Raw genomic sequence first — 12,009 nt, 5'->3', positions numbered from 1 at the left:
CTCTGGGCAATACCTGCAAAAGCAAAAAAATGAATTCTTGGAGCTATATAGGGTAAAACTTATGAAGATTGTAAGTTGTAATGATTGTTGATATGATAACAATTGATGAGTTCCAATGTACTACATTTCTCTTGTGGTTATGAGGCTTTCTGCTATGTACCAAGGAGATTTTCCTGTCTTTGAATATGCTAAGTCTATGCTATCTCCTTGAAATCTAGGCCAAGCCAGGTTCAATAAATTAAACTTGGCTTTTGTCTTTTTGTTGGTTGGTCCAACTGGCTAACTTCAAGGAGAAAAGTAGCAGAATTTCTTACCTAACAATGAATTGGATTCTTGTTAGCATTGATGCTGGCAATTTGTGATAGGTATGGTTATGGATACATAATCAGACAAACTTAAACAAAGGGTAATGCGTGTGTGTTTGGGAAAGTTGGTCCGTTGAAAAGGATTCATTGAAAGTTGAGTCCAGTGGACCAATTGATCTCTTTCCTTATACTGTGGTTAATTTACCAGTTCGGTGGTACCCTATGCTGCACAACTGCTGTGTCAAAATTTTGCATTTATGTTTATTTATGAGAAAACGAAGGTCTGCCTTACTTACCCTTTTTCACGCAAAAAGTTTTAAAATAACTCTTTTTCACGCAAAAAATTTCAAAATATTATTTTTTATTTAAAATTTATATTTTATTAATAATTAAAATATACTTTACTTTTCTAATTGGTATTCGACAAGTTACCAAGAGTCCAATAAGAGAGATTCTGTATAATAAAGGCCAGTGAATCGAATAATAGTAATTAATTGAATATTCATCGTCAGAATCAGCTAAGAATAAGAAATCTTAGGTTTGCGATGATTAACAATCGATAAGAAATCAAATACTAGAGTAAGAGAGGTTTTGTAGAGAGGAGACCAAATGTTTAAATGGTGGTGACAAAGAGAATAAAATATTAACTTTGGATAAGAAAATGGTACTTTGAAACTTTTTGGGTGAAAAAGTACCAATAAGGCAAACCTTGGGTGGGAAAAAGTCGTGTATTCTTTATCTAATGATATTTATTATGTCATGCGTCCGTAGCTAACATCTATACTATCAATCAAATGGGTTTAAATTAAATGGCGTTATTAATTAGAGTTAATTTAGTGATTATCATATGTAAAGTTACTCTTCTCACCGAAGATTTGCTGACCCTTTGTAGAAGTATCTCATTCTATTAAAGATAAAATTAAATAAAATTCTTCATTTAAGATCCCAAAAAACATCCATCATAAACTGTAATGACATTATACCTCATGATTTGACTCAAAAGCAAACATGGTTTTTAAAAAAGAAAATTATATATATACCCATATGCTCATTAATTAAGCAACAATTTAATAGCTTTTGTGTAACCTCCAAAACATATAACAAATGTGCATTCAACAAACCTTTTGTATTTTATTCCATGATGATCCTTGTTAATTAATTATTTGAAGAGTAAACGATATATTTCCACCCAAGGTTTGATGAAATCCTAAATTGGTGCCCCAAGTTACATTTATTCCAAATTCTCACCCTTAAAGTGACGGAAAAATGTTTGATATAACGGTAAAGGGGTAAATTGGTCATTTTACATGAGCGTCTCTGACGCACGTTAGCAGATGACATCCCTGACATTTTTCGCCCTTTTTCCGATGATTCTTCCACCAAAAATACCCTTGTCACCACCATTTGAACCCCCATCCTCCCCTCTACAAAACCATACCCTTCACAATCCCTCATCACTCGCCGATTGCTAGCCATAGAAACCGAGACATGCGACTGGTTTTTGTCGGTTTTCGGTTGTTTTGAACGGCAACAACCCTAACCACCACTACCATTTGACTCCTTGCATCCTCCCCTACAAAACCCCTAACCTTCTTAGCCACGACGGCTCACCGTTTGCCATCCACCACTTTACCAAAAAATGACCGATGAACACGAACTCTCGGCCGGTGAACGGCGACGAAACTGTTACTAGGGACATAGGGGTTTTATAGATTTGGAGATGGTAGTTGCAATGGTGGTGTCCAATTGGATTTTCACCATCGGAATCAACCGAAATCCAGCAAAGAACATCGAAACCCTAAGCCTAACGACGCCGATGATTGGAGGAGCCAATGAGTCTAGAACTAAAGGGGTTTTGGACAATGTTTTAAAACCTAACCTGGGGTGAAACCCAGCAAACCTTCCGGGTCTCAGGTTGACCGGTTTAACTGGTTTGACCACTGGTCAAACTGGTTGATAAAAACTTTTAAAATTAAGCAAATATACCCCTAAAAATTACAGCGAAGTCCTTATAGGTTTGAAATTTATCAAACACACCCAACTGCAAATCGACCGGTGACTGAATAGCGGCAGCGACACCCCAGATGCAACCCCAATCGTCCCTTGAGTCAATTTCCATCAAAATATACCCAAGATCTGGCTGAAATTGGTTTGATTTTGGCCAGATCTCACCAACGTCGACGTCGGCATTCCAAGCCAGATCCCATTGATTCCGGCAACAACAACCCTCCCCATCACCCCAGAATTACTCCTCTTTTCCTTCCGACCAAAACCCACCTCACCCCACCGCCATTAGCCTTGTCAATCGCCGGAAAAATCTAATCGTTGCCGCTACCAGTTTTGTTCGATTTCCGGTCGATTTACTCACCGGAAATCAACTCTTTCACTACCAATATATTCACCGGAAATTGCTCTTCAAAAGCCCCAACATGCCGACAGTTAATTGTTCACTGATCATCATCGGAAATCCTAGGGTATTGGATGAATAGGAAAAAATTAAACCCGGCCCGTTGAAGCTTCTGGGTCCCGGTTGAACCGACTGGGCTAGGTCGGGTCGGGTTTTAAAACATTGGTTTTGGATGACAGACTACGGGGAAGGTGATAGAGGTGACCAAGGGGTTCGACGCCATCGGAAACAATCCAGATTGGGCTGTTTCTGACGAGGGTGTATAGTAACCGAGGGTGTTTTTGACATAATTTGAAAATAAAATGATAAGTTATAATTCTACTAATTTAGGGTTAAGGGCATTATGGTAATTGCACCCTATAAACCCTAAAAATTGCTAATACTGTTATTTTAAGAGTAGGAATCTGGAATAAATGTAACCTGGAATACCAACTTGGGATTTCGTCAAACCTTGGGTGAGAATATATCGATTACTCTTATTTAAATAAACTGATCAAATCGAATAAATAGTATATAAACTCTAATAATAAATCTTATACATTATAGATACAATTTTTTTTATAGTTTTATAAATTAATGATTTTAAAATGTGGCAATTTAATTAATTAAATTGTTATAAGGTGGTACTGTACATTCTCTTTTTCTACTCAACAACCTTTAATTGCAATGAGTGCACAAATTAATTCCAACCCACTTTATATTAACAAAACCATAATTATTCCCAAAGCTGCATACAATGGATTTCTTTTTGGTAATAAAAGAAAAGTTTAAGCTATTAATCATGATCCTTAAGCCAACAACCACCCATTGCTGGCCAACCACAACTCAAAAAATAAATTTAAATTTAATAAAAAAAAGCTTCAAACTTTGTGTGATGTTAACTAAGGAAGATTCTAGCTTGCTAATAGGCCAATTCCAAGATGAGATTTTTATTCATTGCTTTTTAAGTTTTGTAAAGAAGCTGACTTCACAACTACATTCCATTCAATTAAAATCTTGGTTATGGAATGAATGTTGTTTTCTTATGAATCTGTAAATGCAAGCGAAGTTTTAATCTTTTTCTCTCTTTGGTCTTCAATGCCTGTCACCATATTCACTTTCTCTTTGTTTTTGGTTTTGTTGGATAATCAACTTACCAATTACGTATTATATATATATATATATATATATATGCTGTGCTTTTGTTGCTTTACTTCACTTGTCCTTCTCTCTCTTATTCTTTTTGGTAAGTCATCATCTTCCTAATTATCTTATTAGTGCTATATTGCCTTTATCTTTCTCTCTCAACTTGTTCTCTAAATTTCTAAAGCCATAATTAGTACTTATTTCTCTCACTTTACTCTACTTTATGTCTCTGTAACTATAACATTTTCTTAGTTTTTTGCAACTTCAACATTCTCAAGAGCCAGATATTAGTACTTATTTCTCTCACTTCTATTTCTTTAAATTCAGTTTGTATTACTAATTTTATCGACTTCTGCAAGTGGGTTTATAGTATTTTTATGTGTTTTGGCTTTTGAAGGTCCTCATGGAAACTGAAAATGGCGATATGAAGTCCAAGCTTGAAGATTATGAAGTGATTGAACAGATTGGAAGAGGAGCATTTGGGGCAGCTTTTCTTATTCTGCACAAAATTGAGAGAAAAAAGTAAGTAATTTTCTTTATTTTGATCTTCTTATCATCAAAATCATTGAAGAATTCAAATGAATAGTGAAATAAAATTCTTGGGAGATTACATTTTGAAGGACAAAAATTAGTGGGTTGGTGTAAAAATAATTTAATTTTACTTGTAATTTTATGCATATGGTATCTATCATTAGAAGATAAAGGCAAGACTGAAGGCGTTTGTTTTGTGCAACATTTTTCCAATCGAAACAGAAGTGTTTTATGAAAAACATGAGTTGATGTTGATTGAAGTTAGTGTCGGCACGATTGGCTGTCTGGTAGTGATGATTGACTTTAGTTTACGAAGTGTGTGGTTGTTAATTTTCTTATTATGTTAGGTATGTACTGAAGAAAATTCGCTTGGCCAAGCAGACTGAGAAATTCAAGCGTACAGCACATCAAGAGGTCACTTTCTTTGAATTCTTTCATTCAATTTTGTTACTTTATTTTAATGTTTTTGTTGACTGTTGAAGCAATTTCCATTCATATTAAGCTATATTAAAGAGTTTAGTGTTTACCCATGTTGCTTTTGTCTTTCTTTTCATATATTGTGAGTCCTTTTATCAAATATGTTCAATTTAAATAAGGTGATAATTACCTTCAAAACTAGTATGTGAAGTGGAAAGAAAAGGCCAAACCAAAAATAAATATAAATAGAAGTGGAGAAAAAGAGAGATTATAATTTGTGATAGTTGAGAGTTGGAAATGTTTCCAATAGAATGTGCATACAATGTCATTACGCTTAAGTTGTACTCCGGTCTAATGAAACAAGCTAGGTCTATATCTATTTCTAAGTATGATAAAAAAGTGTGGTTTTGAAAATTAATTTACCTTAACTCTGTTTTATTGGATGGACATGCCATTTAATTATAATAATATGTTATGGTCTCCTATCGAACACTTTCCTGATGATTCATATCTAAGAAGTTCATGACTGGTTAAGTGGCAAGAGAGTAAGAAAGGGTTGATTATGTAGAAAAATTAGATGCAGAGAAAGGAGAGAGAGTAGAAGTTGTAGTAGTTGAGAATCCAGAATCCGAGAGACTTTTTTCAGGGAACAAACATACCATGTTCTTATGCTTAGATGGTATATCTGCATGATGAAACATTGCTACGTTTTTATCAAATTCTAAAAGCTACTCTTGAGAATGTGAAAAAAGTCTGCAGGGGGCAAGTATACGGCTTCATGCTTAGGCGGTATGCTTGCATAATGAATCATTTTTAGTTCTATATCTGTTTTTAGAAATTATCAAGTATACCAGTGGTATCAGACAATTGAAAGAGTGCTTTTTGAAAATGGATTTACCACTTAAGTATTATAACGTGGTATGTCCATTCCACTTAGCTTTTCTTTATAATCATATCTAAAAGTTAATTATGGATTAAGTAGAGAGAGAGAGAGAGAAGCGGTTGTTTGAAAAAACTTTCCATAAAAGTGGAGTATATTTTGAAGCTTCTGGAAAAGTAGGAAGATCTTCTCTTTATTTTCTATTTTAGATTATTATAGGCATGGTGTTTTCAGTAATCAGTATCCTTTTACAATACTGTTATTCTCTTTTATTGTTATATATGAGAAACAATTTTTAAAACACATAGAATACAACTTTTTGAAATCAATGTAAAATTTGAAACATCCTAGGGATATTTTCAGAGTATTTGTAAAATACTGAATCAGTTTATCCAGTTACCATTTTTACTCAATAGTCTGCATTTCTGAAAATCTCTCTAAAATTTTGAATTGTTCACTTGGAGCTTATTCAGATGATACATGGAGCAATTCCAGAATATGTGGTTTAGTAGACAACTTATTTGACTCAAAAGATTTTTTTCAAATACCAAACTAATTCTTAGATTTTGAAAATAAAAAGTATTTTTCTCATTTCCATTGTAAAAACTGTTATGCAAAAAGTTTCCAAACAGGTTTTGAAGTGTATTTCTTAGAAAATCCTCATCTAGGCTTAAAGAGATCTGATAAAGTTAAAAGTCCTGGTTGTCCTACATGATGTTCGAAAAACACACATCTGGTCACCTGACAACCCCAGGTTGCTTATCTCTATCTTGCAAAATGGTTACTGTATTTATTATTTCATTAATTCCTCACTGCTTCTGCTGTTATTTCTTCTTATGCCAATTGATAGCTATTGTCTTTTAAGTTCTTACTAGAATTGCATCTTGCATTATGCTTTTTGTTTTACTTGTGATCTGTGTAGAACACCAAAAAAAGGCATGATGTTCTATGCAAAATGAAATGAACTGCAACTGGTTCATGGTAAAACTTATAGTTATTAAATACTTTTAAATCCTTTCCATCTTTTTATTTGACTTATTAACCTTCTGGGAAAAGGAAAAAGTGTCGGATAATCTAAACATCTTTGCTCCTACTACTCTAAAAATATCACGGTACTGATATGATTTTATTCAATTTTTTTTTTTTTTTTTTTCAATTTAATTTTTAAAGAAGATATGTTCTGTGGAGGACCTTCCTGGCATGGAAGGATAAATGGTTTCTAATGTTCAAGTTTCTAGCAGAAGTATTATTCCCTCAAAATATGTCTTAACTCATGTCGGAGATTGTTCATGTCCTTGTGTCCTGCAGATGGATTTGATTTCCAAATTGGATAACCCATATATTGTGGACNTTTTTTTTTTTTTTTTTCAATTTAATTTTTAAAGAAGATATGTTCTGTGGAGGACCTTCCTGGCATGGAAGGATAAATGGTTTCTAATGTTCAAGTTTCTAGCAGAAGTATTATTCCCTCAAAATATGTCTTAACTCATGTCGGAGATTGTTCATGTCCTTGTGTCCTGCAGATGGATTTGATTTCCAAATTGGATAACCCATATATTGTGGACTACAAAGATGCATGGGTAGACAAGGTAAATATGTTGTATATTCAGATCAACAAAGAATTCAAGCATTTCAAAATGGCTTTACAATAAATTAAAAAAGAAAAAAGTTGATTCTATAAAAACTATTGTTAACTTTATACTAAAATGTTTTGTGTCTCTCCAATGTTTCGTAGGGAAACTGTGTCTGTATTGTGACTGGCTACTGCGAAGGAGGAGACATGTAAGTTACTACCTTTATACCATTTTGTCATTAGTTCATTTTAAAAATGTGTTATGCTGGAGTCGATATGGATCCTTGGAATCAATCTTACTGATAAAAAGACAGTTTCTGCCATGAGTATATTAGTCATTTTGTACAGGGAATTTGAATGGAATGTCAATCTTTGCGTTAACACTAAACATGACGTGGCATAGCATTAAACATCTTGCTTATCGCTCACCTCCCTTTTATTTGTCACATGAGCCCTGACCCAGTGATAGGAGAGTGCTCAAGGAATATATCTAAATTCATCATCCTCTTTTTGTATGAAGTGGGAACCTTCTTAACAGTGGATATCTACTGGCGACATGATTATTTCACCTGTACACCTCACAGCAATTATACCTACTTATCTTCAATTTTACATTCTATCAAACAACATTAGATAAGAACACAAGTTTCTCTTCCCATACTGTTACCAAGAAAAATATTTTAGCTAGAGATTTTACCGTAATAAGATGCAAAGTGTAGTGTATTTATTTATTTCTTTAGATGATTGAATGAGAAAGAACATTTTTTCTTCTAACTTAGGGCTGAGATAATAAAGAAGGCCAGAGGAACATTCTTCTCAGAGGAGGTAATCCTTAAGATTCAATTAAAACCGGTCACATATCTGCACATAGATGAGTTGACGTTCACTCACAGTGAATTATTTTTGCTTTTGCTTCCCAGAAAATCTGTAAATGGCTAACCCAATTGTTGCTAGCTGTAGACTACCTACACTCCAACCGTGTCCTCCACAGAGATCTTAAGGTATAACTTTATCCATCCTTTGAATTTAAAAGAATTTATGAATAACATATTTAATATTTTTGATGTAACCTTGTTCAATTTCAGTGTTCCAACATATTCCTTACAAAGGAGAATGACATCCGTCTAGGTATGAAGGAATACAGAGTAAAGATTTTGTTTCTGCATCAGATTCGGCTTCCAGGTTCTAATAATTGTATGTCTTGTATGAACTATACAGGTGATTTCGGACTTGCAAAACTACTCAACACAGAAGACCTTGCTTCCTCAGTATGATCCATACTTTTCTCTAATGCAATAATATCACTTTTTTCGAGACCTTGATGTAACCATCGTTAAATGCTCTAGCACTCTGATTTTTCCTAGTTAATCATGCTTTTAGTCACAACAGGATAATGTGGTAGAAATTCTCTGAACAGCTGCTCTTTGTAAAATAACACTGAATACTAGTACATATTATGCAGACCTGAATAGATTTTGGTTATAATTTTTTAAAGAGTTTGTTTAAGTATATTACTAACTTTTGGTTATTCAGATTGTTTATGTTCATTGTCTTTTTGTATCATGCATAGGTTGTTGGCACTCCCAACTACATGTGCCCTGAGCTCCTAGCAGATATACCTTATGGCTATAAGTCTGATATATGGTCGCTTGGTAAGAAATCCAGAAATTTTGTTTTGAAAATACCAAAATCATATATATGGTCTTTACTAAAATTAGTATCTATATGTTGTTACAGGTTGCTGTATGTTTGAAATTGCTGCACACCAACCAGCATTTAGAGCGCCTGTAAGTTTTAGCTTGCGATATATGTAAAACATCAATGTCATTCAGCTATCGGTAAAAATGTCTATAAGTTGATTTTTTAAGATTTTGTAATAAAATACTTTTGTCTTGAGTCAACAGGATATGGCTGGACTCATCAACAAAATAAACAGATCCTCCATTTCTCCGCTCCCAATTGTGTATTCCTCCACACTGTAAGTATCTTCTCCAGCCCTATAGCATATATTAGCCGTTTCTCAATGACCACTTAAATGCATTTAATGCATGTATAATATGTTTGGTTCTCATACCTCTGTTAAATAAATCATTTTCAATCTAAATAAATGTATCTAATGGGAGGATGATTTATTGTCACAGGAAACAAATTATTAAAAGCATGCTAAGGAAGAACCCAGAACACAGACCAACAGTGAGTTTTAGTGACCCCAAGCTCATCTATGGTTAATGTAAATGCTATGATCAATACTAATACCTACACATTTTGAAATTTTAGTCTTCAGAACTGTTAAGGCATCCACATTTGCAGCCGTATCTCCTTAGGTGCCGAAACCCAGCTTCTGTTTATCTTCCAATAAAGCCCACAAACAATGTGAGGGAGAAAACACCAAGAAAATCGCCATCTAGCAAACAAAGTAGTGGCAGAGACAAGGTGGACAGAGAGGCGATAGCACCAAACCAGTTGGAAAAGACTTTTGAGAAAACTATTCATGGACAGCCAAACAGTTTACCACACAACAACCCAACTTCCACAACTAGTACGGAAGACAACCTTGAAACCAAGAAAGTTGATCCTACTAGCTATACATTGGAATTGGAAATATCTAGCTCTGTCACTAATTCTAAAGACAGGTCCACAGAAACTGAAATAATTGTTTGCAATGGAGACAAGCTAGCTAACTCTAATGGCACGCCTCAAAAGGACAGCACTGCCATTGAGGTAACTTCAGAGAGCACTCGAAATTCTAGGCATGCAGTACAGGAAGAACCTGCTGCTACTGCTGCACATTTTCAGCACTCACAAGAAGTTGGTGTCAAGACTGTGAGAACAGAAGATCAAGAACCAGTTTGCAATAAAGTTCCAGCAGAAGAACCTGAAATAGAGGCAGTGCATTCTGCGACAGAGGATAGCGAGAAGTTGATGATGCCCAGCCAAGGCTGCAATGACAACACTGAATCCCCTGATGATAAAAGCTCATCATCGGCAGTATATGAACCTGATGTACCACGTGAAAGCTGTTTACCAAAGATAAAAAGCCAAAATGGACATACCGGAGATTCTCATGTGGACTACTTGTCTGAGAGCAACGAGGTACTTCCTTGTAAAGATGATTTTAAAGCAAAAGCAGATAAAATTAGTTCCTTCATACAAGCAGCAGAAGATGGTGGCAATGGCGTTAATCTGACACCAAGCGACATCTCATTACTAAGTACTCTTACGGGGATATGCGGCGATGAAAGCAGGAGTGAATGGGAGAATCCAGGGCAACAAAGAGCTGATGCTTTAGAATCTCTTCTAGAACTATGCGCAAGGCTACTTAAGCAGGAAAAACTTGAAGAGCTTGCTGGTGTGCTAAAACCATTTGGTGAAGAAGCTGTCTCATCAAGAGAAACAGCAATTTGGTTGACAAAAAGCCTCATGTCTGCTCAAAAGTTTAATGGTGGAACCTAATTTTCAAGAAGTATTGCCATTAATTTATTCATTTTTGTGAGAAAGAAGTTAAATGTTTTGACGTAAATGCATTTCTTCCTGAGTGGTGTTTGATTGTATATTAGAAGATTGAAGTAAAAGAACAAAAACAAACAAAATTTGCAGATCGTTGAGGCTTTCATGGGAAATAAACTTGATTTTGGTTATTTATCACTATTACCTTGTTTATTTCCACTGGTGAAGCTCTCTCACTATTCAATTCATATGCATGATTGTACCCAACAATTAAAATCCTTGTAATTAAATTAAATAAATAATTTCATATTTATTTGTTTAAATAATTAGAGGATCATCAGAAGGGATGTGCAGATCTAGATAATGATTTAAGGAATAAAAATATTAGAATCTTATTGCAACTATAACGAAGGAATTATAAAATCCAATATATATGCCAAACTAATAATGAAACAAAGTTGGAAGACACAGAGACCTGCATCCTCTCTAATGTCAATCAGCAATCTATCCATCTTTCTCCTGTGGCTTCTATTGCAACGGCAATTTAATTCTTTGTTCCATCTTCATATTGGTAGAGTTTAATTAATACCGCAAGAAGAAAGTCAAGAAAGACAAAAGGGATGTCCCAACAAAGGATCCAAGAACCTGCAATGTTTGGGCTGCCCCACTGCTGGCTGGGCCTGATGCCGCCCCAGTAGTGGCAGCTGGGCCTGGGGCCATAGATGGGGAGCTTGTTGCCACTCCACCGGTGGCCACCCCATCTGTGACTGGGGTGGTGGCCAAGACGCAGCTGATGGTGGCAGCGGCCACCAGGACAGCGCAACAGATCTTCTTCATGTCCATGACGGATATTAGAGGATTATGAATATATATACTTGGCCTGAGGAAAAGAAGACAATGTTTTTGTTTTGTGTTGATTCTTTTAAGTTGATTAATGTATTTATATATTTTGGGTTGCTGTTTAGGTCTATATATGTAGGTGTGAGGAATGTATGTAGGAGGAATGGGTCATATTTAGGCAGAAATTGGTATTGTTGATCGAGGAAGTTTTTTTACGTGTTGGATTTTGCATGCATGCAGGAAATGGAATGTTGTAAAACTCAATTTTGGGGAAATGCTTTTATTGGATTTGCGGTATAATTTTTTTGTTTTTCTCACTATATATAGTAATATAGAATTTAGTATCCAACAAAACTAAATTTATCAATTTTATATTCGAAATGATTTTTCATGATAGTAAATTGAATTGATGAATTATTTTCTTCTTTTATATGTATAATTTTTGTATGGTGTTGGCTGAATCAGGATATTTGGCCCACAAAAG

General features: G+C 34.8%; 1 protein-coding gene across 3 annotated transcripts; it reads left to right on the top strand.

Moving 5' to 3' along the window:
- The first annotated feature begins 3,881 nt into the window (after nt 1-3,881).
- On the top strand, nt 3,882-10,886 carry LOC116105671 (serine/threonine-protein kinase Nek6-like). 3 transcript variants are annotated; one of them, XM_031392085.1, is made up of 14 exons: nt 3,882-3,937; nt 4,235-4,359; nt 4,716-4,782; nt 7,189-7,254; nt 7,401-7,447; nt 8,018-8,063; nt 8,159-8,239; nt 8,324-8,366; nt 8,457-8,506; nt 8,809-8,890; nt 8,976-9,025; nt 9,143-9,216; nt 9,380-9,431; nt 9,516-10,886. In XM_031392085.1, exons 2-14 carry the CDS (start codon nt 4,241-4,243, stop codon nt 10,689-10,691), a joined length of 1,953 nt encoding a protein of 650 aa, XP_031247945.1. In that variant the 5' UTR covers nt 3,882-3,937; nt 4,235-4,240; the 3' UTR covers nt 10,692-10,886. The 3 variants fall into 3 exon arrangements, with proteins under 3 accessions (XP_031247945.1, XP_031247944.1, XP_031247946.1); XM_031392084.1 differs by lacking the exon at nt 3,882-3,937 and adding an exon at nt 3,983-4,127; XM_031392086.1 differs by lacking the exons at nt 3,882-3,937; nt 4,235-4,359; nt 4,716-4,782 and adding an exon at nt 6,611-6,646.
- The last annotated feature ends 1,123 nt before the right edge of the window (nt 10,887-12,009 follow it).

This window comes from Pistacia vera, unplaced genomic scaffold (genome assembly GCF_008641045.1).
Source record: "Pistacia vera cultivar Batoury unplaced genomic scaffold, PisVer_v2 Contig503, whole genome shotgun sequence".
In the NCBI taxonomy this organism is placed as follows: Eukaryota; Viridiplantae; Streptophyta; class Magnoliopsida; order Sapindales; family Anacardiaceae; genus Pistacia; species Pistacia vera.
Note: the sequence above shows the minus strand (reverse complement) of the source record. Positions and strands in the feature narration are given on the sequence as shown.

Coding starts and splice junctions, on each gene's coding strand:
- LOC116105671 (XM_031392085.1), top strand. CDS start 4,241: ATGGAAACTGAAAATGGCGATATGAAGTCCAAGCTTGAAGATTATGAA. Junction 8,064..8,158: donor GAACATTCTTCTCAGAGGAG/GTAATCCTTAAG, acceptor TTTGCTTCCCAG/AAAATCTGTAAATGGCTAAC. Junction 8,507..8,808: donor CAGAAGACCTTGCTTCCTCA/GTATGATCCATA, acceptor TATCATGCATAG/GTTGTTGGCACTCCCAACTA.